This window comes from Micropterus salmoides, unplaced genomic scaffold, assembly GCF_014851395.1.
Source record: "Micropterus salmoides isolate LMB-PRFRI ecotype aquatic unplaced genomic scaffold, ASM1485139v1 Ms_hic_scaffold_11, whole genome shotgun sequence".
Taxonomy (NCBI): Eukaryota; Metazoa; Chordata; class Actinopteri; order Centrarchiformes; family Centrarchidae; genus Micropterus; species Micropterus salmoides.
This window is the reverse complement of record NW_024040152.1, coordinates 27,096,723-27,121,055: the sequence shown is the minus strand read 5'-3', so window position 1 is coordinate 27,121,055 and position 24,333 is coordinate 27,096,723. Positions and strand designations below refer to the sequence as shown.

Below are 24,333 nucleotides of genomic sequence, written 5' to 3'. Positions count from 1 at the left end.
ATTATGCTCATGGCTGTTAAATTTCCCTCATTAATAAACGTATTTTTATAGATTGCTGCTCCTCTGCTTAGAGAGCCATTAGTACATCATGTTATAATGAGACTGATTTTTAGAGAAACCCACTCTTGTTAGAAGAGTTTAGGGAGTGTTTTTCGGTACCTGGGAGAATTTCTAGTAGTTAAAGATGATCTTGTACTGTTCCTTTAGAGGAACCATACTGCTATGATATGAAATCTTGAGCTCTTCAAGTTGATTGCATTTTAATCACACTTGCTCCGCTGTTCTCCCTGTGCAGAATGTAATCCAGGGATGTGATTTTTGTGACCCACATGAATCATGCAGATCTGTAATAAAAAAAATGTTAAAAAGGGAGGGGGCTGGACGAGTGAAATGGAAAGGATTTGAGGACATCTACAGGCTGACGTGTGGAGTCACGTTTTCTTCCTTTCCAAGTATCAACAAGGTTCTTCGTTTGCGTTCAGCTGCCAATTCCACACCTGCGCAGTGTGTGCCACAGTCGCTCTTGCGCATCAGTGGTTCATAGCGTGTTGGGAAGTAATACAATAATATTACTTTTCCCAGTAAAGAATAGTGTGACGGATAAATATTTCCAAAACAATAATGTTATTATAGTTATCAATCATATTAAGGCTGCCCTATTTTCGACATCTGTAAGTAACGTTGTTGCCATTATTGTGTCACAGTCTAAGATGCAAAGAACATTGTCGTCTGTTGTAAACTTTGTACGACCAGCAAAAAGCTTTTACAGCGAACAATTCTACATTGACTTAGGCTAATTGAAGCATCAAGTCTTTATGTCCTTATGTTAAAGGTTTTGGCACATTATAAATTAATTTCTTGTGAATGCTTGTGATAGGGTTTATAAGGCCTTTTCAGACGGCTTTGATCCGTGGGGTCGCTCTGCGCTCCTCATCAACAGACAGGCAAACAAGCGCTCCACGAGGTAACCATGGCAACGGCTTCTGATCCCATGCAACTGTCGCGGTCGTTCTCGTCTCACACACGCCTACCCGCTGCCAAAGCTGAAAGGTCAAACTTTTTCCTACAGTTTATCAATAGACAGAGACTGATGTTGCTGTTTGATCTGAGTTTCCTGAATAATGTAACTGTATCTTTGACAGTTAGGCCACCAGGTCTTAAACAGGCGACAACCTTTGCTGCTGTCTCTTATTCATTATCTATTAACTTCTACTAAACTAATTTGAAAGTTAGTAGTTATATTATTTAGTTATAGAATCAATTATTTCATGCTGCATGTTGCACATTTAGCGGTTGAAGCTTGGTAAAAAAATGAATATAAAATCATAATTATTATAGAGAGGTGGCGAAGGCGCAGCCGGATTAGACACTTGTCTTTGATTCCCACTGCAGCACATCCACCAAATAAGTTATTGTCATGGGTCCTGCTTTACCATCCATATGCTATAATAGAGCCGCTGCCAGTTTTATCGGGGTGGGGGGGGGGGGTCTCAGTATATTTTCCTGCTTTTTTTGGCCTTTGCCAATCACATGCCTGAATAACACCTCTCAATGGTTTATCTTTATTCACAGGTCAGGCTCTGTGTTATTTTAATTAACCTGACTTGACTGTTACATAAGGCAAATAAGGTGTTAAATTGTGTGTGTGTATGTGAACACGAATGTGCAGTAATGATGTGGTCATGATTTTATTTTATTTTTTATATCTGTTTTTAAGGCTTTATTAACAGTCACTTGGAATGATTGAGGCTTTGCATTTGAGATCTGAATAGAAAACCTGACACATAGTGCGTTCTTAATTTAATGAAGAACATTTTTCAACAGTGTTGGCTATGGTAAGGAGAGTTTCATGCATCCAGTCATAATGTTAGAAACCTTTTTTCTAAAGGGAAGATAGGCCAGAAAAGGAAATAGTCATGGTGCCAGATGGGATTGAATCCTTTTTTGATGGCTTAAAAACTCTTCTAAAAACCAAAAATGAATGCTGTGATTATTCGCCTTACCAAACAGACACAGTTTCTCACTTCCTACACACGGAGAGAGCTGAGCTATCCCTACTGCTGCTTTTCAGAGACCTGTTGGTACCTGCTGTTTTTTTGCAGTTATTTCTGCAACACTTGAGTTTGACGCATAATGTTGTCAGCAGCATAGACATTGTGAAAGAGACACAGGTTACACAAGAAACGCAGACACATTGGCAGCGTTGGGCTCGTCACTTGTGCATTGATGTAGATGATTACGTGGCATTTGGGCGTTTTGGTTGTTCGCCGCGCGGCGGTGGGGTGCTGGCTAGGGGGTGAGCACTGGTCTATGCTGTGTGCGCGCCGCGGTCGGTCCGGGCGCTGCTCTTCCGCGGGTTACACCTCTTGCGTTCCGTCGGCATTGCGGCATGGCATTTTATTTTTATTTTTGTGGCGTCTGTTGGTTGGGTCGGGGTCTTCCGCCTTTGCATCGCGGTGCATCTGGGAGTCATATTTTTGTTTTTTTGTTTTTTTTTTTCTCCCACCCCTATTAGCTTCTGGGGTTCTTGCCTGCAGGTTGCTGTGGTCGGTGTGGCACAGTCGTGGCGTCCCACGCTCACTAACAACTACATTCTTTAACAGGCTTATGTGCACACACATGGCTGTGCTATGTTGCTTATTTATTGTGCTTGACTGTTTCTTGTTTTCATTTTCTCTTAGTTGTCTTACTTTGTCAGCTGTTTATTGCTACTGTTCGACTGGTTGCCCTTTATTATTATTTTTATTGTTTGTTTGTGTTTGTTTGTTTGTTTTTGTTTTTCTCCTCCCCAAGCCCCCCCTCCCCGTTCTATTGCAGGTTTCGTTGCTTTCTGCAATTGGTGTTTCTCTCTGCTATTCCCTTTTGTCCCCACCTTCCATTCCCCTTCTCTTGCTGGTGTTGTCCTTTCTCTGTGCTGTCTGTTTGTGCCCCCCCATCCCCATGTCTGCCCCCCTGTCCGGCCCGGTGACAAATCAATACATAATTAAATAAGAAAACAGACAAAGGAGTATTTTAATACTCTCTTGTTAAAGTAAAATCTGTCTGGCACAATATGGTATCCAGCTCATTATACTCTATACCAAGCTGCTGGGCAGGACAGGTTGGCGAAAAAAAAAAAAAGACGCTGACACAGTCTCGTGCGTCCCTCACCTTTTAGTGCCACACAATTACATAGGAAGTTGTGATGACTGCTTATAGTCATATGAATCATTCAAGCCTGTAACTGAGAAGAATTTTGTATGATAAAATCGCACTCTGGTTGTTTCCTTTTTCCTGTGACCGGCAGATTTAGTCAGATGGCACAGCAGCAGATAATCGTGAGGATGAGACTAATTTGTGGCACCCCGCAGCAAAATAATAAGTTGTTGTTAAAAAAAGGTGCATCATCAGCTGTGGCAAACTGTATCAGATTCAGAGATGATGACACTAATGAAGTAGCTACTAATCACTTAGAGGTTGTGTTTTACAGCACTGGTAACACCGCAGGGCAAAACAAGCCATCTGCACAAAGAAGGCTAATGAATGGATGAAGGCACGCAAGATTACAGCAGGGAGAGTGTGGGCTAAGACATGTTCTTGTTCAGTTTAGTTAGTTTTAAACAAACTCTGGTGCACGTTTAGTTGGATTTGTTTGGGCTGGTGTGAAAGCTGTCAATCGAAATCCAGTGCAGAGCCAACAACTGGACTGAGAAAAGGAGGGTCTAAATTAAATCCAAGATACAATCATATGATAAGCAGTCTGTATAGCCTATATGTATGCAAGATAGAGGTAACGATGGTAACATGTATGGAGGTCAGAACATTAGTTCTGGATTTTCCTGTTATGTCAGGAGTTAAATCCTCTCCAAAACATATTTTTTTGTCCTGTTTCTAAATGGCTGCATTGTTTAGATAATGCTTTTGTCCATAGTGTGTCACAATGGACTCAACATCTGGAGGATCAGTTGAGTTACAGTTTAATAATACTAATAATTCTCGTAATCAGTTATTTGTTTGTAAGCTGTTGGTGACACCAGAGAATGTAATACATAAGAAGCAGTAAAGCGATGGATCACCTGCTGTCAGACACCAGAGTCCAATTTCCCCTCCATAGAGCTTTATTAACATCAACATGTAAACAAACAACAATGACAAGGCGATGACACGAAATGTAAAGTTCAAATATTGGGTAAATGAGGTAACTAAGTTAAAAGTTAAGTTTAAAAGTTAAAAATATAAAGACACAACAATCAGACAAAAGAAAGAAAGACCAAAAAACCCTGAAATCGGAGCAAGAATTGCACATAACCCCGTGTTAAATGACTTTGACTGTGTACATATGTGTTAGCATAGTTATTAAATGATTTACATAAGTACATAAATTGATTATTGAAATCAATTATAAGATCATTTCTGAGTGGTTTATGACAAGCAGATGGAATTATTACTTGTTCAGCTTTAAAAATCATGCTAATCTAATCTACTATCAAAAGACCCTGCTTTTTCAAGTGACCTTGGACCAGTTGTTTGGTCTGCACCAGGCTTTGATTGACAACTTTCACACCAGCCCAAACAAAATGCACTAAACTGGCAAATGCAAGGCAGATTGTTTTAACTGTACCAAACATGGTTGGATTTGAAAGTACCTAAAGATAAAAATTAGAGCCAAATTAACAATGTGTGCAGACAAAGATGTTCATGTCACACAACTTTGTATTGCTTTGTTTAGTATTACTTTAAAAATGAAGGCTAAATGCAATACAAAATATATTTCAAGAATCAGGATCTCTATCTTCATTTGATTCCTATTGAAGTCAGAATTGCACAGCTGTGGTGTGTTTTTATATACAGTATGTTTGCATTGTCACTACCATCAGTCAGTATAAAACATTTCAAAATGTACAGGGAGTACTCTGTTTTTATTGCTGTGTGTGATGCCACAGTTTCACGTGCTGACTCAAGAGGTAGCCCGTCTTGCTTAGATAAGGAGGAGTATGTGATCGTCTCATAATTTGCTGTTTACAGTTTTCTTCTGGTGTAAAGTCATTCTCTGTTTTTCTTACAGTCTCTGTCAGCAGCATGGGCCAGCATCTAGGAAAGAGAGAGTCACCCACAGACAGCAAGGTAAGAGTCCTCACTGTAGGTGCTTTAATGTCTTGTTTTGTCGAATAATAGGCTCTTGAAATGCTTGTGTGTGTGTGTTTTTTGCCGATTGTGATCTGAGAATGAAGCATGTGCTGGAGAATTTTCTTTTAACTTTATCAGTGTGAACCCTAGCCTCTATCAGCCGGACTCTGGACTCAGCTGGACAAGCTTCCAGGCTCCTCCAGTCATACTGATTTATTACCTTCACTGAGCTTTCAGTCAGACTGTTAACCACTTTACCGTATGCATCTTGAAAAAGTCAAAGCGTGACACAGCGCAAAGATGAAAAATACAATATTCTTCACAGGTAGAGTATTTATCTCTAAGGTTTTTATGTTTACAAGTGATTAGAGGATTTTTTGATGTGCCTACGTGTTCATGGTTACAACGGCATACTCGCTCACTTATGGATCACTTATTCAGGTTTTGTGGTAATCACACTGCCACAGGCAACACTTTATATTCATCCCCCAAACGTACAGCAAAGCAGTAATCTATGAATAATGCACACTCTCATTACTTCAGATGATGTAGGCTGTCTAAACCTGTTGTGGGGATATCAAAGCAGTGGAACAGCAAAGTTATGGAGGACCTTCGGGCATGCTTTGATTGCATTGACAGGGAATGTTTTCATGACTGCTACCAAAAGCCTGGATGAGTTCACAGAGGTTGTGACGTCATACGTCCGCTTCAGTGAGGGCTACTTTGTACCGTCATGCACCAGGGTGAGTCATAACAATGACAAACCCAGGTTCACAGAGAAGCTCTGACAGGTACGGTTGCAAGTGGAAGAAGCATTCAGTAGGGGGGCCATGGGCAGGTTCAAAGAGTCAAAGTACAGATTTAGCAAGGTGGGGAAAAAGTTGAAACAGAATTAACTCTGGGAGAAGCGAAACATAACGTCACGCTGCGGAGGCCAATCACGAAAGCCAATAATCTGGTTGATTTCATGTACACAACTTTGATGTGTACATCTGTGTCTGGCTTGCGGACTATGTTGCAAAATACCAATACCAATACCTCAGAGAGCAGCAGTAGTGAGAAAGCCATTGAATCAGAGAAATCATTTAAAATTTTTAATTGTGTTAAAGATTGTTTCACAGCGGTTACGTTCTGAAGCACAAATGAACATGCCCACTCCCCCGCACACCGGCGCACAACCCTGAGCTAATCGCTAACAGTCTGAAGCCCCTCACTCCATCAACGACTTGCACCTGGCCGATGAAGTGAATAAATTCTATTGACACATTGAAAGGTAATGGAACAGTCCTAGCACAGTACCCCTAGCTACATCCACCAGCTCTAGAAGGTCAAAGGTCATTGTGCTGGAGTAAGGACCATGTGTGGGGTGATTTAAATGTATGAAAACAACACACACAGACACATTTTGTATAGTCAGCTTTGTAAAGTACTTCTGCGTAGATGGAATTGTTGAACATTTTCCAGAGATATTATTTTTGCACACTGTATTTTACCACATATCACTTTTCTGCAAGCGTCAGCATCCCACTCTTAATTGAGTCGTGTTGCCGTGGCAATATCCGGAGCACGACGACGAGTCTCCATGGTTCTTGTGCATAGCCCTATGATAACCCCTCCAAACCACAACCTCGCCACAACAATGATCCACGAGAGAACCCGTTTGAACAGGAGAGAGTAAATAGATATTGTGTACATCAAGGCTGACACTAAACCCTCTCCACGTACATTTAACCATTAGCTTTGGACCAGTGATCATCAGGACTGTGTTTGGCTACACCTCCAAAGTTCAATTATGTGACATTAATAATTGACAATCTATATAGCATTTTGTTTCCAACAATAATTTGTCGCCCTGAAAGTCCATTTAGAAATCTCCAATTTAAGCAGTTTTTTTTTATCAGAGCAGAAGCGATGTGTGGAAAATGTTTTAATGTTTCAGTGCACTTGCATCTCAGAAATCAGAAAAAGCTTCATGGCAAGGTAGGTTTTACATAGAAGGAATTTGCTTTGGTATTTTGGTGGCTTACAATAAAATATAAGATATATAAGGAAAAAGCAAGTACTGCAGGTATCTTTTATGACTGTTGAGGTTGAGGGTGACATAAAAACAGTAAACGTGCTGGCTGCTGGATTGTGTTTACTGCTGTTATAGGACTTGGACTTTCTGTCAGCAAGTGGGCTGAACTGCTGCAAAAGGAGCAATTATTGCACTTGAAAGCATCAGGATGGATCAGTGAGTTTGCGAAAAATAAACCCTATATAAACAGAAAGTATGTTCAGATATAAAAAAGCTTGAAGGTCTAGTGGCAAATTAAGTGCAATTTTCTTCTTTCTCTTCTATAACAAAGTCATCAAGCACCTAACAACAGGCTTTTTTTAACTGGCTGGGAAGGAAGGTGCTCTGCTGTGCCCCCCGGGGCTAGTACTTGATGGGCAATGTCTGTCTGTAATAGTGCTGTAATTAAATAGAGCAAATATGTTTGAGATATTTTTTGACTCATCTTTCTGCTCTGTGAGTGCAGAAATTACAGGCCAGACACGTCTCCTGCACGCCAAGTGTGGAGGAGGATCAGGCTTAAACAGGGACAGTAATATCATTTAATGACTTTATGTAATTAACCCCAGCCTTGCTTAAGTCCTTTTTGTCACAGTGTTTCAAAATTACAGGGGCTGTAATAATTTTGGGCCATTATGGCTGAGGCTGCAATCACATTTGAAGAGGTTGCTAGCTTGTTGTGAGCAGCCCTAACCCTAGACTGTGAGCAAAGGCGTGACAAAGAAAAAGAAAAAGAAATATGGAGGATAAAATTGTTTCATTGTCAGCATTTGAGGCTGCAGGCAGCGATGTAAAATCTGTGGACTGCCTTTGGTGGTCTGGCTTGACTGCCTGGCCTGGAATGGGCGGAGTGATCATGTTGGCGTGCTGGGAAAGAGGGGAGCCCGAACCAGCAGGGAGGCTGGTAGCTCAGCTCACAGATGATTTGTTTCCTTTGCCTGTAGAGCACACTCTGGAGAGAGAAGAGCAGGAGCAGAGAAGTGGATTAATTTGTCAAAGTGAAGCTGCCAGGAGAGGTGTTAGGGCACCATGTTGCACTAAAGCGGCATTGTTTGTTTAGCTTTTTATTAACCATTGCACTTCACTCTGCCATTTGTTTTTCCCCCTTTTTTTGGGCTTGATTATCGTGACATTAAAGTCAATTTAAAGGTCTGGCAAAACAGCCAGTTGTCATAGTGACAGTCAAGCAGGAACAGAGCGTGACAGAGTAAGGCGCGTTGTGTTTAGATGCTGCTGTCTGAGTCGTGATCCTTCTCCCAATCTCTTATCATTTCGGGAAGGATGAAATGTACCCATACCTCCTTTGTCAAACCTCAGCAGCAGCTCTGACAAAATGTTTCTCTTTTTCAGGCGTCGGAAATGTTCACACCGCTGATATTTTAGAGCCTTAAATCCCACTTGGAATTATGGAGAATAACACAGACCTCGCTCGGCAATGAGGTGTTTGTCATATTGTATGAGTAGAAAGAAGATGGAATAGTTTGCTCAAATGTTATCAAGTGCAAATATATCTGCGCTGATTAGTGCATATCATAATTTTTGTACAAATGGAATTCCTGATGCATTTTTGATCAGGGCTATGCAGTTTATCCTCATTCACAGGGGAGAGAAGAATAACTTGAAGTCTTGTTCCTCAACTAGATGGTGTGTCATCAACACTGAATTATAGGCCGAGGCATGGAGTGTAGTATGCTCAGATCTTGCCAGACAGTCACTCACTCACCTTGTGTAATTGGATCTCCAGGTTGACACACAAAAAACGGGAAAAAATGCATCTAATAATACACAACTACTGTGAACCATGCACGTCAACGAACCATGCATTTCTGACCCCATTGTGTTGTTTGTGCAGATATTTCCTGCCCAGCTACAGTGAGAGGAATGATTTTTCAGCTATCTCAGGCACCAGCAGTGAGAGTTGTGATATAAAGACCTCAGAGTCATAGTACACGCTTTTTTTCTAGACTTACCAGTTTTTACTGATGCTGAACAATCGGAGAGAAGCCCATTGCAGAGGGGAACAGAGATACTAGTCTCAAACAACCAACCTCAAAAAAACAGAATGCAATGCAGTCAATGCATTTTAAGTGAAGGGTATTGTTGTCACATTTCTCAACTTAGCTGGAAAAATAACATGAAAATGTGACTTTCACTGGCTTTTGCTACATGATTACTATTTCTTTAACTATTACCAGTGCTCTCTCCACCTACAGGTAGAACAGTTCACATTCTCAGATGGCGTTGCAGTTCATTTTGAGAAATGTAGGATATCCCTAACAGAAGAAGAATTGGGTAGCATGCTGGATTTTGTGAAATACAGGAAATAGCTAACTGAAGGAGCATTAGATAAGGTGTATTGAGTAAAGATGGGCACACCAGAAAAAGAAAATTATAAAACGGGTAGCTCAAATCAAGCAATCTGATTGGTTCATATATATATAATATATATAATGACAGTATACAACGGGTATGATGTCAAATTCCTTTGCACAGATCCGTATCACTCCGCGACAAACAGGGTTCGAGTTATAATCTGAGCTTTGTGGGGGTCTCACGCCCCATTTACACCTGGTAATAAAATGCATCTGATACAGATCTGATAGGCTACACAAAAAAGCACAAACACACACACAGCAGTCCACTACTTGCCCCAGATGTCTGCAATATTGCAACAACATGGCTTTTAGGGGGAGGACTAACCAAGGAATTAATATTACAGAATTATCAGAACACCTATGGCCATACAAAAAACTAAAACCACAGACATGGTTGCAGCTCAAGTTTTAATGAGACTTATCTTTCTAATTAAATCCTGTCCAAAAAGGGGCTGTAGATTTTAAATGCTTAGCAGTTGGTCCTTACACTAAAGAGGCTTTATAGGTGCTTTACCAGTTCAACGCCAAGCATGTTGGAGAAATTGTTTTACAGTGTAACTTAACAATATGATGTTGCTTTGTCAAGCATTCTGTCATTTACTACTTTGTGCCTGATTGTGAAACAGTCCTATTATTGAAACTACTGAATTGAAGACAAAAGTCTCCAGATGAGGGAGCTTGAGGCTCAGCTAGTAGCTCACCAGCCTTCAGCAACTATCTGTTCTCCCACTCCAATTAGAGCGCTCCATGTGTTGTGACCAGCCCAGCAGGCTTCTTCCTGTCGCTTCTGTTCCTCAGTGTGAGATCTGTCCGGAGAGGCAGTCACATCCGAATCATAACTGCATTTCCCAAGTCTGTTTTGACCACTAAAGTTAAAATGGGATACCGGTTGGTTGGTGGAAGAGTTGCGTTTTTCTCAAGTGAAGATGACATCAAGTTACACTATTAATATTTTGGTGTTATGGACAAAACTGTGTTGTGCTAGTCATGATTCTTTATTAAAACAGCCATAAATCTGCAAATTCTTTATTTGAAATATTTGAACGTTTATTTGAAAGTAGTGAAATTGTTTTTCCTTTATTTGAGTTTAGTGTTGAATGATTAAAAAAAAATAAAAATCTATTTGGACTGATATTGCAATTGCAATAGAATTTGCAATATTGGAGGGAATGATCATTTTTACATTATTGTGTGGTTTTTGCAAGATTTTTTTCATTAGTCACGAGAATATGATGTGTGAGCACATCTCTGCAGCACATCAATAGTTAATTTAAAAATTTGACACATAGGGTGGCACGGTGGTACAGTGGTTAGCACTGTTGTGCCAGTTGCCCCGGCCTTTCTGTGTGGAGTTTGCATGTTCTCCCCGTGTCTGCGTGGGTTCTCTCCAGGTGTTCTGGCTTCTTCCCACTTTCCAAGACTAGGTTAATTGGTGACCCTAAATTGTCCCTAGGTGTGAGCGTGAGTGGTTGTTTGTTTATGTGTAGCCCTGCAATGTACTGGTGACCTGTCCAGGGTGTACCCTGCCTTTTGCCCGATGTCAGCTTGAATTGGCTCCAGCCCCCTCACAACCCTGTATGCAGGATGGATTTTGACACATTTTTCACCTTTAACAAGTATTGCACTTACTACAATTTGAAAATTGGCAGTAAGCTGTATCGCAATTTTGATAAGATTTTGATTAATTGTTCAGCCCTATTTGAGTTATTACATATTTAATGATGTTTGCCTCACAGTAGGAATATTGTATTTCAGTTTTTTATGAAAATATCGAATTCTAAGACACCAAATAAATATCTGCCAGCTTGTTTGCTCACTGGACTTCAGTTCAATTTAACCTGTTGGGCACATGCACCTTTTTCCAGAAAAACCGCCTAAAATTACATACCCAGAATGAATCAGGAATAACTCCTCAACCATTTGGCCTAGATGCATAATTCTGGTCTCCTTTGAAAAGTCAGAAGCTAAGGAATATAAATCCATTGTATGTTAATATATTTATTTTACTAATAATTTAATAATAATTAAGAAACAATCTGATATTTTCATCATCGCCTGTTAAAAAAGCTATATTTTAATGCAATAAACCGTCAAAACCATCACAAGATTCTAATGCAACTGAATGTCTTCTAATACACCTAGAATGCAATTGTTACTGTAAATCTGATAAAAATAAACTAAAATACAACAGTTATCATACAACATTTTTAAAACATTCCAGGCAAATGTCCATATTTTGGCAATATTTACTGTTAAAATGTTGATTTTATTGGTAGATATCTTTAAACCACTTTTTATGTCCGTACAACCAAGTTCCAAATGACGAAACATTGAAATATTGATAAAAACAGTGAGTATTCATCAACATTCCTGTCACCAAAAGCATTCGCATGCTTTACAGGCCTGTAGATTGAGAATGGAACATCCCACATTGATGGGGGGGCTATCTATGTATGTCCAACGGGTCGGCCACAAAATGTCGAAAAACGTTTGTTCTCAAGCGGCACGTTTCCTCTGCAGAAATGTCGAGAGCAGGCAGGCAGCTCGCAGGTATTGTGCAATAATCAAGATGGCGCCCGCTGAGACTCGAAGCAACAACATCGGCGAGTTTTGGAGTTAAGCACGGTTACACCCTGTACCGGTTCATAAAAGTGAACATACCTTTTTTTTAAATGGCAACCTCCGCAGCTTCCTGCGTCATTTTTACAAGTTGGAAAATACCGTACTTTGGTAGTCCTTCCCCATCTGCTACGTAGCAAAACTTTTTGATCGTTATGAGTGTACCATTCAGTTACTCATAGCGCACTGTAGGGCTGTGCGATATGACAAAAATTCATATCCCGATATAGGTCATTTTATATCTCAATAACGATCCCGATATAGAACATTTTTTGTAAATTCAATGAAATATGGAATTTCCAACTGGAACTCGTGATATTTTTCTGCATTATAAAGGTGGGGTAACTTCTGAAGAAATCCAGCACCATGACAAATACCATGATAGAGTGAACAACAACACAGCAAATAATTTAACTAATGTTATGTAGGTTGTGGATTAGAAAACTGATGCTACTTGCTGCTGCAAAGCTAACATGAGAGGAAGAGACGGTCCCATGGCAGCACAGCAGCTCCAGACAGCGACACTCAGCTCTCCTACTGCTATCACAACAACAGCATGTCTTGGTGAGCTAAAAAGTAAGCTGTATGTCTGTGGGCAAGTCATTAAATGTTACCTGACTAACACACACATCCTGGCTGGCACTGCTGGATAGTATTGTGTGACTCATCTATTATTTTTAATGCAAATTTCTTTTCCTCAACTGTGGAAGAACGGACTTCTGTGAAGTTATTTTCAAGTTGGTTATTAGTTTTATGTTGGACATTCGATAGATGTCTAATTTCAACTTCAAACTAACTTCACCGCGGTGCAAAGCGTCGTTCCCTCACCAAAATATTACGGTAAAGCATGGAATTTGCTACACAACGATATAAACGATAGAGCATGTAAACGATAGACGTTTTTCTACCGTTAAACGATAGATATCGCACAGCCCTATTGCACTGCATTTTGCCATACTTGTCACTGTGAATGCATTTAAATGCTCAAAATAAGAAGTGTCATTATAGTAGCAAATTGAGACATAGCAATACTTAAAAACGTAAGATCAGACTATTATTTCGTTCTAAAATAAACCTGTTTACTTGTTTGCGTTTGAAAACAGTATGGTTTCACTTTTGACGTAATAAAGGAAAATGCTTTTAAGGCGAGGACTGATTAGTTAGGCAAACGTAATGCTACCTTAGGTAAAGTTGTCCGGTTGGCTGGAGTGTAAACACATTTGGTGTTTTCCATAGACAGTATATGTTTTCACAGAGACAGCATCTAGTGGCCATTAGAAGAACTGCAACTTAAGATACATTTTATTGTAGGCGCGGATGTAAGAACTGAACACCCAGTTATTGTAATCTGGGTGGAACCTGAAAATAGTGCAATCTAAGTGTGTGTCATTATATTCTGTAATGCAGGGAAATATGGCACTATTGGCAAACCTGTTTTCCTGATCTTCTTTACATGTCACAGTGTCAGGAGAATGCTTCACTTTCTCCAGCACCAACCTAAATGGAAGCTCTGCTCAACAAGAGCTATATTTAATAAGCCACCAGTAGCGAGTAGGTGTGAAGTCACGCTGGCTGCTGCTACCCAAGGACGGCATCAAGCTGCTGCTCAGGTGTACAAAGAAAAATTGACCACGTATTTTGTTAGCTTCCATTTTCTCCAAACACCGTATGTGTTAATAATGAAGATATAGTGAAGTGTTGTCATTTTTCTTGCTACAAGCTAATGGGATTTTTCTTTAAAGGTATATGATACTGTATCTGTGTGTCTAAATTGTTTTTCAGGGCTCTACTTTTGTGTTAGAACACAGTGTTTTTTGGTCACTTTATTTGGTGAAGGCACACCCACATAAACCTCTCTGAAATCACACAAACCCTTTTATTTATGTTGTGATTCATATCAGCTCTGTAATCCACGACAGTTAGCCTATACTGAAAGTCTTTCCTTCAAACAGGTAAAATGTTGTGCAACAAGCACCAGACTATTGCAAAATAGCCAAAGAAACCCACCCCGTATCCAAGTGCGCCACACCCGCACCAGGCAAGTCTGGCTATGGAAATTCCAAAAATGTGCTTGGCATGCCCCTGAAGGGTGCAGTTGACTGCAGCCCCTTGCAGGGTTCAAGAAAATAGAGCCCTCATCCACTGCTGTATGTAATATCTGTACTCCTAACAGGGTTAGAAACAGGGTGTTTGATGCAAATGTTGCCTTTAAAGTGCCTAAATAATGATAACTGTTCAGAACAGTTTCATTATGTCAAGGTACAAATTGTTGATTTTAAAATTTCCCCAAACATCCATTACTTGCAGATTTAGTCGTATGAGTTGTCAGCATCCAAAGATATCACTCCAACCACCGGAGGCTTAGCTCCTGGAATGTGGTTTTGTTTTTAGCATTGCTAATTTTCTACATTTACAGAAAGACTGAAGAGAGAGAGAGAAGACAGCTGTGTCTGCGTGTGTGTGTGTGTGTGTGTGTGTGGACAAACTCCAACAAAGGTTGAATGCAGAGTGCTTTAATGATGGAAAAAAATGTTGAAGTGCCAGATTGTGTGAATGCAGTGATAATGTAAAGCTCTATCAATGCACAAAAATCACAGTGCAATCTGTTTTCTTTCTCTGCCTTGCACTCTCTGTGTCTGTATCCATTATATCAGATGCCACAGACCAGGGCCTCTGTTTATCTGTTCAAGAGTGAATTAGCTGGACTTGAAAGACAAAAGTAAAAATCCTTGACTTTTAGTCCAACTTGCACACTTAAATCAAATTTCAGAAAAAGAGATGAACACTCACATTTTTTCTAAGTAGTTGCATAAAATATCACTGGTCATGATGAATAATACGTAAGCAGAAGCAATATGTAGAATTCAAATTAAGGTAGTTTTAGCGGAACTGCTTTCCTGCTCCTGTTAAGTTTTCTTTTCTTTCCTATATGTTCTTCCCTATTTATGTATTCTAAATGTATTAGATTGATGTTAATTGCTACTGGATTATAGATTTTACATAAATAAAACAAACTTATTTTTTATTGCTGTTTATTACATTTTTAATGGCAGATGTTGTTTAAATTGTCATCCTTGTCATCCATAAATATCTGAGTGTCTACTCCTCCTCTGAACATACGTGTGATTAATCATCTCATCACTTGAGAGCTGCTCTTAAATGTTCCTCCCACACTTGGCTGTTAGTAGGAATAAGTTGCTTGAAAAATCTTATTTCTCACACTCAGTAAAGTACTTTTCTACTCCTAAGTTAGTTCTTTGAAGTGTAATTCTTTCATTCAAAATTCTATTCATCAGGACTGTGTGGGTATGGTTTTATAAGATTTGATTAGAGCTGCATGATTTGGAGAAATAGTCATATTGATTATGTGGACAATATTGCAATTTGATTATAATGGAACAAATGGTACTATGAGTATGCTTGCTTATTTATCAAGGAATGCGCAAAATACTGACATTTTGAAATTTGTATTTCTCAACTTGAACAAAGTTGAATTATAATATTTATAACAATAAAAAGTAAAACAGAACAAGGGGAGCGTGTTGCTCTACAGAGAAGGCGGCTAGAAGCAGCCAATATTGGTGCACTGGCTCAGTGTACATCTATCTAATGCAAAGTCTCTATCCACAACCTGGAGGAGGAACTGTACAGGAGTGTATTATATAAAGAGTATAATGTTTAATTAGTAGTAGTTAGTATAACAATAATATATTAAGTACTACATTCATTAGAATTTCATATAATAGTATACTTTTTCCCACTTGTTGAGTATTAAAACCAGTTATAGCTGTAAGTACTAAATGGTCAATAATCATATTGTTCAACATTTAATGATTTTCTGTAGCACAACTTTTTTTAACCCCATCCCATCCAGGCTGTGATTAGTCGGTTGATGAAAAGTGACTGACAAGCACGTCAGCTCTGTGAAAAGTTGAATATATTGAACAACTAAAGGCACAGATACAACTAACATTAAATGGCCAGCGAGCCAAACCCAAACCTTCCTTACCGTCTCCCTGTTTTCTTCAGTCTCACCGCTTCAGCTGCTGCAGACGTCTCAGAGCAACCGGAGTACTGGCATTACTCTTGTTGCTCTAGTGGTGCGTTCGACTATGTTCTGACTGATTAGTGGCGAGGCAGGTCGGGGGGTTACTGGAGGTTGTTGTCTTACAAGTTACTGGCACACTGTTCATAAAACATTTTTCTCATTGCACGTAGGCTTATCTGTTTTTAGGGGCACATGCGGGAGCCCGGTGTGGGCGGAGATAATGAGCAGACTGCAGCGCACACAGATTGTTTTATTAAATCGCACATTTTTTGTGGTTATGTAATCGCACATGATGACATTGTGATTGCGATTAGATTAATTGTGTAGCCCTAGATTTGATTGACCAGTGGCCAACAAACCCACCAGATGTTATCAGATTTTGATTCAAATGTTGCTAAATGCTGATTGGGACATGGTACACGTAACATTAGCTTTTTCCAGCTGAGCCTAACCTACTTCAAACTAGTGAAAAGAGTACAGAGAAAACAAAAAAAGACTGAATAGGATTACCAAAACTAACTTTGACAGGTGTGTGTGTTAATTAAGAACCCCACTCATTTAAAGAAAGGTTTTCAGGGTCTTTTCGGAGCTGGAGGTCTCTTAATCTTTTTCAGTAGGACAATTACTTTGGATTTATTACTGAGCTTTTTGATGAAATGAATTAGTGTGTATGTTATTGTGCAATCTCAGTCCTGTCTTGACCCTATTAATTGAATCTGAATCTCTTCATATAAAACTAATTTACATAATTTGTTATATAATTGAATTAAAATTGAAAAAATGTAAATTTCAAAAGCATAGCACTTTGCTGACCTTTATGCGATTTGCATTGTTAAGTGCTCGCTCACCGCACTTGTCTACCACATCCCCCCAGCTCACAGGACTGTGTCACAGTTGCCCTTCTCGGTATGCTCATCTAATGGCAGAGCAGCGTGCCCACAGTTTTTGAATGCCTGTGTTGGTTCAATTTGTTGGTAAACCCACTCAGAAGTGGGACATAAGTGTGCAATGTCATCAAGGAGGAGGAGGGGATCAATAAGAGGATTATAACATTGGAGGATTAGCAAATGCAGTTATTTAGTTCCCTTGGAACCGTTAAATAGCAGCAAGTAACAGAATCCAACTTGTTATCTATCTTGTTATCAGCTGTAGAAAGAAATGAACATGACATAGGGATTTATTCGTTTTAGTGCCAAACTGACTGGGGAGATTAAGTTGTGGGACATGCAGGTATAACAATGTTGCCTGAATCAGACCAGAGCTGGCAAGGAGTTGCGACTCAATCAAAACCTCAATATATCTGTAAACCTTAATCATTTAATCTTGACTGACACAAGGAGCTAGTGACAGTATCAACAGCAGCTGTCATCTGGTCAAATTACCATTTCCATCGCTTATTTCCATTCTGTGCACATGCTTACAGTAGCCTATTAACCTATTAATAAGGGCTATTATTTTTCTTACTACCTCCACTGATTGTTTATCAATTCTTGCCTAATTTTGACGCTGTGAGACATACTAAACACGCACATTCCATTTTCATTCAGAAACAAAACTGAAATGCTGTTACACTATACAAATTATCTGTATTTGCATGACTTTTCCTAGCACCTTCTTTTGAATGTTAAATGAACGGGTCTGAGTGTAATTCTGCTGTAATTATAAAGCCCAAGAGCCTGAATAGGTTTAACTATCTGCCTGTCCTCTCTCTCTCAGCTGGTCTCTGTCTTTGCTCTGTTGCCATGGCACCTCAGCGCCTCACCTCACCTCTTCAATCTGTTTTTGTGTTCCTGTTAAAGGCTTCGTCACCTGAACCCAGGGCGGCGCAGAAAACAGCAGCAGCAGCAGCAGATCCTGAATCACAAGATGAAGTCTTTGGTAAGGGGTCAAACCACATCTGGAATTTGAATTTACATGCATATTGACATTACTCAAAACTACCAGTGTTGTTCAAGCTTTCCTATTGTAAACCAGCTGACACACACTAAGTGATATATACAGCTCTTAATGCCATCAATCTCTTCGACTGCCAAAGTGTGTTTCCTCAGTTATCAGTGTACAGTTCTGTTAATTTCTCCTGTGAAAGCCTGTTTGGCTAATAGGACATACAGTGAGGAAAGTATTAGTATAAGTATTTGAACACTCTGCTATTTTGCAAGTTCTCCCACTTAGAAATCATGGAGGGGTCTGAAATTGTCATCGTAGGTGCATGTCCACTGTGAGAGACATAATCTAAAAAAAAATAATCCAGAAATCACAATGTATGATTTTTTAACTATTTATTTGTATCATACAGCTGCAAATAAGTATTTGAACACCTGTCTATCAGCTAGAATTCTGACTCAAAGACCTGTTAGTCTGCCTTCAAAATGTCCACCTCCACTCCATTTATTATCCTAAATTAGATGCACCTGTTTGAGGTCGTTAGCTGCATAAAGACACCTGTCCACCCCATACAATCAGTCAGAATCCAACTACTAACATGGCCAAGACCAAAGAGCTGTCCAAAGACACTAGAGACAAAACTGTACACCTCCACAAGGCTGGAAAGGGCTACGGGGAAATTGCCAAGCAGCTTGGTGAAAAAAGGTCCACTGTTGGAGCAATCATTAGAAAATGGAAGAAGCTAAACATGACTCAGTCTCCCTCGGACTTGGGCTCCATGCAAGTCTCATTGCATCTCAATGATCCTAAGAAATGTGAGAAATCAGCCCAGAACTACACGGGAGGAGCTGGTCAATGACCTGAAAAGAGCTGGGACCACCGTTTCCAAGGTTACTGTTGGTAATACACTAAGACGTCATGGTTTGAAATCACGCAGGCACGGAAGGTTCCCCTGCTTAAACCAGCACATGTCAAGGCCCGTCTTCAGTTTGCCAACGACCATTTGGATGATCCAGAGGAGTCATGGGAGAAAGTCATGTGGTCAGATGAGACCAAAATAGAACTTTTTGGTCATAATTCCACTAACCGTGTTTGGAGGAAGAAGAATGATGAGTACCATCCCAAGAACACCATCCCTACTGTGAAGCATGGGGGTGGTAGCATCATGCTTTGGGGGTGTTTTTCTGCACATGGGACAGGGCGACTGCACTGTATTAAGGAGAGGATGACCGGGGCCATGTATTGCGAGATTTTGGGGAACAACCTCCTTCCCTCAGTTAGAGCATTGAAGATGGGTCGAGGCCGGGTCTTCCAACATGACAATGACCCGAAGCACACAGCCAGGATAACCAAGGAGTGGCTCTGTAAGAAGCATATCAAGGTTCTGGCGTGGCCTAGCCAGTCTCCAGACCTAAACCCAATAGAGAATCTTTGGAGGGAGCTCAAACTCAGTGTTTCTCAGCGACAGCCCAGAAACCTGACTGATCTAGAGAAGATCTGTGTGGAGTGGGCCAAAATCCCTCCTGCAGTGTGTGCAAACCTGGTGAAAAACTACAGGAAACGTTTGACCTCTGTAATTGCAAACAAAGGCTACTGTACCAAATATTAACAGCGATTTTCTCAGGTGATCAAATACTTATTTGCAGCTGTATCATACAAATAAATAGTTAAAAAATCATACATTGTGATTTCTGGATTATTTTTTTTAGATTATGTCTCTCACAGTGGACATGCACCTACGATGACAATTTCAGACCCCTCCATGATTTCTAAGTGGGAGAGCTTGCAAAATAGCAGGGTGTTCAAATACTTATTTTTCTCACTGTATATGTCCACTTGCTAATCACCATATGATGGCTTAATATAGAGGAGCATTGGTGCATAGTGAAAATAAATATGCACCTGCACAAATATAAATTATTAATAACTTAGATTATGATTTTTGATCGTTTAAAAAAAGCCACTTGTTGAACTGGATGTCATAACTAATCAGCTGTGGGTTTTCTGTCCTAGTAAGTTTATCATTGTATGAAGTAAAGATTTTGTGGTTGTGTTCTTGCTGAGGCCTTAGTCATAAAGTGTTGGGGAAAGCACTTTCCTTTGTAATACTGCAGCTCAGCAGATGAGGGCCAAGTTTGGTGCACAACAAGTTAGTGATGCACCGATCAGTTGTCCGGTTTTCAGCTTGATCGACCATGACCAGTGACCGGGCCCATTCGGTCTCACATACCCGATTCGGTCAAATTTACACACGTGCTGCGCTGCACGATGGTTCACATCAAGCACACAGCGGCACATACACAATTAATATCACAACCACATATGTTGTCAGCGTGGAAGTTATTCACTGTCACTGAAGAAGTTTGTTCTGCTGTCAATTTTAGTTAATGTATAGTTAAAGAAAGAAAGTCAGAATCTCATCTCTGCAATAAATAGGGCATGTACGTTTATTGATTTCAATCACAGATGCTTTTACATATTAGGATGACGGGTTTATCCTGAGACCAGCAGAAAATTGCTTGTGCAAGTTTTGTGAATACTAAATATATATATAAAATATAAAAAAATAATCCAACAGGAAAGATTAGCTAAAATTACACGTTTACGTGACCCTTCCCATGGAGTCAACATCCCCAATGTCTTCTTTCTGTCAGCGTGAATGAAACCATTAGTGCTTCTGAGGCTTCCTGTTGGCTCTTGTCAACTTTCATGATAGGGGATGAGTGAAGATGCAGCCTCAGGCACCTCCTAGGGTGTAGGAAATTATTTTTTCCCTCGCATACAATATGTGCTGTGGCCACACACCTGGAGCCAAACACCCCTGACTTACTTACTGTTGGCTTCTTGTAGCTGCCTGTTGAAAAAGGAATCGCTCAAAGTAATGAGGAGTGGTCGAAGTTTGGGAGAGGGACAGTTGGTTGTTCATTCTGCAAGAGAATAAAACCCTCAAGACGTTGCCCACATTTGTCTAGGAAAAACACCGAACGTTGAGGAGATGGGGAATGGGGGACCGGGGTGAGCTCAGGTGAAATGCTTGAGGATTTGGTCATGTGTACTGACTAAAGTAGCTACAGCACAAGAGATAAGAGTTAGCTGCTTCTTTGAGTGTGTGTTTATTAAATGTATTTGAACCTCATATGATGATCTATTTAACTTCATTATATTCTGATTCTGAAAAGACATGTTGAATTATAAATGTTTTATTAAAGTCCATATTTAGGCAAGTTCTGCCACTCATAACAACTAACATAACAACTGCATGTATAGAATCACCTGTAAAAATTGATGAAACCGCCGAAAAGGTTTGATGAATTTGCTCCAGAAATGAAGTTTAAAAGGTGTTTTTCCACACAAGTTATACTTCTAGGATATAGCACTCATGAGCAAGGTTTCACAACACTGATGTTTATGGCTCTATCCAGAGGGCCGGTGACATGACGCCATGAGCTAATCCCACCGGAGCACTGACGTTATGGGTACAGTCAGCATACATGTTTATAGAAGGCACCCCAGTATTTTCTAACACATATTGCAAGTACTGCACATAAAATCTGACGCCTTTTCACGTAGTATTTTGGGGGACATGTAGCATCTGATCTGGTCACACACCTACTCCTCAGTGCCACCACAACATTTGAAACTGTCGCAAACCTCAAGTGCGCACTAACATCAGTGGAACCAGACGATTGGCTATAAATATTTTTCCCAGCTCGGCTGTTAAAAAGCAGAAGATTGGCATTCTTGCGGGAGTGGTGGGATATGCGCATAAAACCGCCATCTTTGGTGTTACATGCTTTCCCCATAGAATTCTATTCAGGATTCTTTATTTGGCGTGTCTCTTTCCCTGAAATCATCACTGCTCTATGCCCAGATAAATATTCTAGGTGATTGCATCACAGATTGAGCAATTCTAGTTCAATTTAGTTTAACTTTTAAGCATATCATTATACCATACCACACCAGAACAGGCCTGGATTTTAATTTATAATAAAATAATCAGAGTATTCGTGATGGAAATATTGTTCAGAAAAAACACAATTTGATATATTTCTCAAAAAGTTCAGCCCACACTGCTACATCTACAGTGTTATTACTACTAAAACTGCTGCTGCCACTGTTACTACTACTACCACCAACACAACTACTACCACCTCTACAATTACTACTACAACTACCACTACTGCTACTACTACTACCAGCTCGACCACCACTACTACTACTACTATTGCTACTACCACAACTACTACTAATAACAAGTTTCTTGGGGGACAGAGGGGTCGGCTGACCCAGGGCCCACACTAAGCTCACATTAAGGTTGCCCGTAAGATCACACCCTACTTTACTTCTTTTTTTTTTTAAATAAATTCAATCTGTTTTGTACTGATTTAAAACTACTACTACTGCAAGATATCATATCATGCAGTGGGCTATGCATCTGCCGTTTTCCTGTACCTCTGTATTCTAGTGGCGTTACATTGTTCTTACAGTGTTGTCTGTCTGGTGTCTGGTGTCTGGTTATCTGTCGGGGCCCTATGACCGTCATTTTGCTGTGCTGATTTGGTGGACTTGGTAATTTAGTCTTTTAAATTGATTTTTAAAACACTTCCTGAAACAATTTTGTAATTTATTTAGTTTGAAATAAATAAGTCAGTCATAAGTAGCAAAATACTTTTGAAGTATATCTGTGTCCGGTTTTGAATTAGCACTGGTGCTTTAAAAGTTGGGATTCTGTGCTACAGTCTACAGGGGCTGAACTACTACAAATTGGAAATATTTTAATTGGGAATATTTTAATAATATTATACAAGGCTTAAAATGGTGTAGAACTGTGAACTAGTGTCCTGATTTTTTTATGGTTCGGTAGGCATATTTAATTTCTATACCTTATTTATGAACAGTACTGATTATATTATTGAGTGACTCGGGGAGAAGGCCCAAAATGGATGAATGCTAAACCGACTTATTTTCTAAGAAAGGTCAATATTGACCTAATATTATACAAAAATTAGCCTAGCTGCAGTGTGTTTATCTATGTGGGTGTAAACATGCATGGATGATAGAATTTGTGTGTGTCTATACTGATGTCATATCATGGCAGCTTGTTCGAGTATGTAAGCATGCCTACTTATGCAGGAGGGAGACTTACTTGATAGCCACCACTGTGACTATTTGCTGTTCTCGCTGATGCTTTATTATCAGCAGCAAAATTATACCTTGCAGATGCTTCGTCAGATTGATCTGTTAGTTACTCGATACACTCCTTCTCCTGGAGCTAATTAATGTCCCATGTGTTCAACACTTGTCATTGATCATCATGGAGCAGACCTAGAGGATCCACCACTGACACAAGTGATACTTCAAAGAAGCCACACGCACAGAACACAGTTTCATTACGTTTAACCTTTGGGGACGACCTAGTTGCCAGGCACAGTCATGAAATTATCAGAAATACAGTAGGTTACTGTACTAGTAAACCGGTTTGCTGATTGCTTCAGTGATTTAATGGCTTGACCTTTATGTTCTGATTCTAGTCTCTTGGTCAACCTTAGATTCCTCACACAGATGCTTATGGCAGGTCATGGTGATAACACGAATGAATGAGAATTAGGCCATTGGATCAGCTATTGAAAATTGAAGGGATGATCAGCGATTGGTATTTCATGCGACGGTCTTAAAACGATTTTAACTAACTCTCTATCAGAACTAAGATGACATAAAAACAGCCTCTAGAATCTGCACCACACTGCGTCCCATTCATTGATTTATTTGTGGCGACATGCCCCAAAATCAACGCTGATAGCCACATAGTATTTAATAGTTAAATCATAATTAAATGTGGAACTGTGCGCAGCGCATAGATTCGCTCAGCACCTCTGCTTGCTTGCTCCCTCCCCTTCTCACAAACACATTGAAACGTGTATATAGAAAAACGAAAGCATTCAAGTTAACTCTGAGAAGTTAGTCTATCTATGTTCTTAACAGAACGCTGTCAATGTTGGAGACCCACCTTCAAATAAGTTATAAGCAAGCATGTAAGGAGCCTAACTAATAAGGATAGCTATGTTAACGTTAGAATACAGCTGGGTTGTCGAGGTTAGCACGCTGTAAATAGCTCAATATCGATTGCACCCCCCTGTGCGCGTCGCCACAGTTACATGTAATTCTGTGGGAAACCTTTACAGATGTTTCTGGTTATTTCTTTTAAAGCTAATAAGCCTGTTTCGATCAGATCGCCAATCTGTGAT

The 24,333-nt window shown here is 39.9% G+C and overlaps 1 protein-coding gene across 1 annotated transcript in view; it reads left to right on the top strand.

Annotated features, from left to right (window-relative positions):
* The window catches only part of LOC119898295 (myelin basic protein-like), a 67,854-nt gene that overhangs the window by 10,525 nt on the left and 32,996 nt on the right, over positions 1–24,333 (top strand). The window contains exons 2-3 of the mRNA XM_038712480.1: positions 5,045–5,103; positions 18,004–18,082. Of these exons, the coding sequence (XP_038568408.1) occupies positions 5,059–5,103; positions 18,004–18,082 (124 nt within the window). The 5' untranslated portion in view covers positions 5,045–5,058. The remainder of the gene's footprint in view (positions 1–5,044; positions 5,104–18,003; positions 18,083–24,333) is intronic.